The sequence below is a fragment of the Cuculus canorus genome, chromosome 2 (assembly GCF_017976375.1).
Source record: "Cuculus canorus isolate bCucCan1 chromosome 2, bCucCan1.pri, whole genome shotgun sequence".
NCBI lineage: Eukaryota > Metazoa > Chordata > Aves > Cuculiformes > Cuculidae > Cuculus > Cuculus canorus.
The window spans coordinates 128,013,432-128,017,261 of NC_071402.1; the positions used below are offsets into that span (position 1 = coordinate 128,013,432).

The 3,830-nt window shown below is 63.8% G+C and overlaps 1 protein-coding gene across 1 annotated transcript; it reads left to right on the forward strand.

Moving 5' to 3' along the window:
- Positions 1-848: 848 nt before the first annotated feature.
- SP8 (Sp8 transcription factor) lies at positions 849-3,537 on the forward strand. The gene is made up of 2 exons (XM_054059710.1): positions 849-1,077; positions 2,062-3,537. Exons 1-2 carry the CDS (start codon positions 1,057-1,059, stop codon positions 3,535-3,537), a joined length of 1,497 nt encoding a protein of 498 aa, XP_053915685.1. The 5' UTR covers positions 849-1,056.
- Positions 3,538-3,830: the final 293 nt, after the last annotated feature.

A 3,830-nucleotide genomic window follows, 5' to 3' on the forward strand; every position in this document is an offset into this window, starting at 1 on the left:
TACGTTACCCCCTTGATCAATAGATATGATGTACAGTCAATACCCCCGCGACACGGAATCGGGTCAAAAACCGAAGTCAAAAGAAGGAAGGAAGGAAAAAAACAGCCCTCACGAAGGAAAAGTCCGTGAGGATTTAGCTGCGTAAACCCCGCGGGGGTGAGCGCACCTGGGCGCTCCCCGCGCTCTGCCTCGTGGCCGGGCTGAGCCCTTCCCCTGGGCGAGAAGCCGAGCGGAGTGAAGCGCGCACCTCCGCCCCCCGGCTGCTCCGGGGTCTGCCCTGGCTGTGCCGGTGCCGCCCCGGTGGGCTCCGCCGGGGATGCGCTCCGCAAAGCGCCGCCGCGTCCCTCCAGCCGGGACGCCAAGAATCACGCCTGAGGCGGCGGGTGTGTGGGGAATGAGGGGGGCGGACAGCAGGCGGCAGCCGCCTTGAGTGTTTCCCCCTCCCTCGCCGCCACAAGTATTGAAAGAAAAGGGAGCGGGAGGACTGAGCGGAGGGGAGCGGGCTGGGGGGGGGACCCCGCAGAGAAATGGGATGCTCCCGCGCTCGCCTATCGTTGCGGCAGCAGGAACGCTGAGATGATAACGACGATATAAAAATCCAAACAAATGTAAACTGCTCTTCGGAAAAAAAACAAAAAAACAACATAACCTGCTGTTAGATTTAAACACACGAGGTGGGGGGAATGGGGGTGGTGTTAGTGATGGAAACGGGCGAAGCATCCCGACCCGGGGCGAGGGGTCCCTGCGCACCGGGACCGTGTTCTTCGCCGCTCGACGACGTGACTGCGTGAGGTCATCAGCGCCGTCGAGACCCGCAGCCGGCTCTGATGCGGGTCTCGACGGCGCTGATGACCTCACGCAGTCACGTCGCCGAGAGAGGCGGCGGGGCCGGGGATTGGCTGGCGGCGGCTCAGCGGCACTTCAAAGCCTGCGAGGGAGCTACAATTGTGGTGGAATGGGCGGAACTGATCATTGTATTGCACACCTCTAAAAAAAACACTGCCTCTGATTTATCAATATAAAAAAGATCCTCTGAGAGGAGGGCACTTTTGTGTGATGGCAACTTCACTTCTAGGGGTGAGTCTAAGGATTTTTTCTCTTGCTGGTTTAATTAGTTTATTTTTATTGTCGATTGGAGGGGGTTAAAATAACCCCTGTCTTGACCGGGGCTATCAGTCTCCTCTATTCAGCCTTTTTTTTTTTTTCCTACCTCTCTTTTTTTTTTTTTTTTTTTTTTTTTTTGAACTTAACTACAAGTGAGTTTAGGAGAAAAGAAAGACGAGAGGGGGAAAAGGGGGCAGAGTCACTTTTCAGTGAGCAGGAAAAGGTTTTAAGGGCATTTGTAGAAACAACCCACAGCGCCTGGGCTGTGCTGTTCCTGTGCCCCCGGAGAAGTGGCCTTTCTTCTTTATATGTGACTGCTGGAAGGAAAAAAAAAAACCAAAACCAAAAAAAACCCCAACAACCAAACCCAGCACTATCGTTTTTCGTGTGCAATTTCTAATTTGCAAGAGATCGTGGCTTTTTATTTCCCTTTTAAAATAACACAGCCAGCCGTGTCCAGCAGGTACGTTGAATTTGTGTATATATACATATGTTAAGTTTATATACCTATTTAATTGTCGTTGGTACGTAGATGAGGGTTTCTTAAAGAAATGGGTTTTTTTATTTTAAAGATAAATTTAATAATCCTGCAATTCGGTATTTAAGAAAACAGCCTTACTGGTCTGAGGGACGGGGACCGGCCACGTCCCGGGGAAAGGGCTGAACCGTAGCTGCCGCCGTGCCGGGGGCATCTTTAAAGCTACGGTAACAGACGCAACTTTTTTCCCCCTCTCTTTTTTCTCCCCCTCTTTTTTTTTTAACCCTTCCGAGCTCCTCCGTGGGAGGAGGGTTGGACGGAGAAAAGCCGCGGCAGGCTCTCGGAGAAAGGATCCTCCCGCGGGAGACGCGGAAAGTTTGCGGCCGGGGCCGGGCGGCGGAGCGGGGCCGGGCGCGGGGCGGCGGGGCTGCTCCGTGCCTGACGCCAGCGGGGCGGCCCTCTTCCCTCTGTGCCCGCAGGAGGAACCGCGGGTAGGCTCCACGCCGCTGGCTATGCTCGCCGCCACCTGCAACAAGATCGGCAGCCCCAGCCCCTCGCCGTCCGCCCTCTCGGACAGCGCGTCCTCCTTCGGCAAAGGCTTCCACCCCTGGAAACGCTCCTCCTCCTCCTCCTCATCCTCGGCGGGCAGCTGCGGCGCCGTGGGCTCCGGCCTCCCGGGCTTCGGCGTGGCGGGAGCGGCGCGCAACGGCTCCTCGGCGGCGGCGGCAGCGGCGGCCGCTGCGGCGGCGGCGGCCGCGCTCGTGACGGACTCGTTCAGCTGCGGCGGTTCGCCGGGCTCCAGCGCCTTCTCGCTCACCTCCAGCAGCGCGGCGGCGGCCAGCTCGCCCTTCGCCAACGACTATTCCGTCTTCCAGGCTCCGGGCAGCGCCGGAGGCGGCGGCGGGACAGGAGGCGGCGGCGGGGCGGCGGGACAGGAGGCGGCGGCGCACCAGCCCGTCTTCATCTCCAAGGTGCACACGTCGGTGGAGGGGCTGCAGGGCATCTACCCGCGGGTGGGCATGGCGCACCCCTACGAGTCCTGGTTCAAGCCCTCGCACCCGGGGCTGGGCGCCGGCGAGGTGGGCTCGGCGGGCGCCTCCAGCTGGTGGGACGTGGGCGCCGGCTGGATCGACGTGCAGAGCCCCAACGGGGCGGCCGGGCTGCCCGGCTCGCTGCACCCGGCGGCCGGCGGGCTCCAGACCTCGCTGCACTCGCCGCTGGGCGGCTACAACTCGGATTACTCTGCCCTGGGCCACTCGGCCTTCAGCAGCGGCGCCTCCTCGCACCTCCTCAGCCCCGCCGGGCAGCACCTCATGGACGGATTTAAGCCGGTGCTGCCCGGCTCCTACCCGGACTCGGCCCCCTCGCCGCTGGCCGGCGCCGGGGGCTCCATGCTGGGCGGTGGCCCCGCCGCTCCTCTGGCCGCCTCCCCGCGCTCCTCCGCCCGCCGCTACTCGGGCCGCGCCACCTGCGACTGCCCCAACTGCCAGGAGGCCGAGCGGCTGGGGCCGGCGGGGGCCAGCCTGCGGCGCAAGGGGCTGCACAGCTGCCACATCCCCGGCTGCGGCAAGGTCTACGGCAAGACTTCGCACCTGAAGGCGCACCTGCGCTGGCACACGGGCGAGCGGCCCTTCGTCTGCAACTGGCTCTTCTGCGGCAAGCGCTTCACCCGCTCCGACGAGCTGCAGCGGCACCTGCGGACCCACACGGGCGAGAAGCGCTTCGCCTGCCCCGTCTGCAACAAGCGCTTCATGCGCAGCGACCACCTCAGCAAGCACGTCAAGACCCACAGCGGCCCCGGGGGAGCCGGAGGCCCCGGCGGCGGCGGTCCCGGCCCCGGCGGCAAGAAGGGCAGCGACACCGACAGCGAGCACAGCGCGCCCGGCAGCCCTCCCTGTCACTCTCCGGAGCTGCTGCCGCCCCCCGAGCCCGGCCACCGCAACGGGCTGGAGTGACGGGCGGAGGTGCGGGGCCGCCCCCGCGGGCGGCGGGGCCGCGGACACGTAAGTAGCCGTCGCGGCTCCGCAGGGACCGCTCTCTGCTCCCTCGGTGCCCGCCCGGAGCCTCGCACGGGACGGCGAGCCTCGGGAGGGGCAGCGGCTGGGCACGGGACGAGCGCCGTCGGGCAGCCCCGCTGCCGCCGCCCGACCCTTCGCCTCGAGAACCCCTCCCCCGGGTTGCCTTCAGTGCGGGGAAGAAACAGGTTCCCTCTCGCTTTCCTGTTGGAAACCGTCCCGCACGCCCTCCC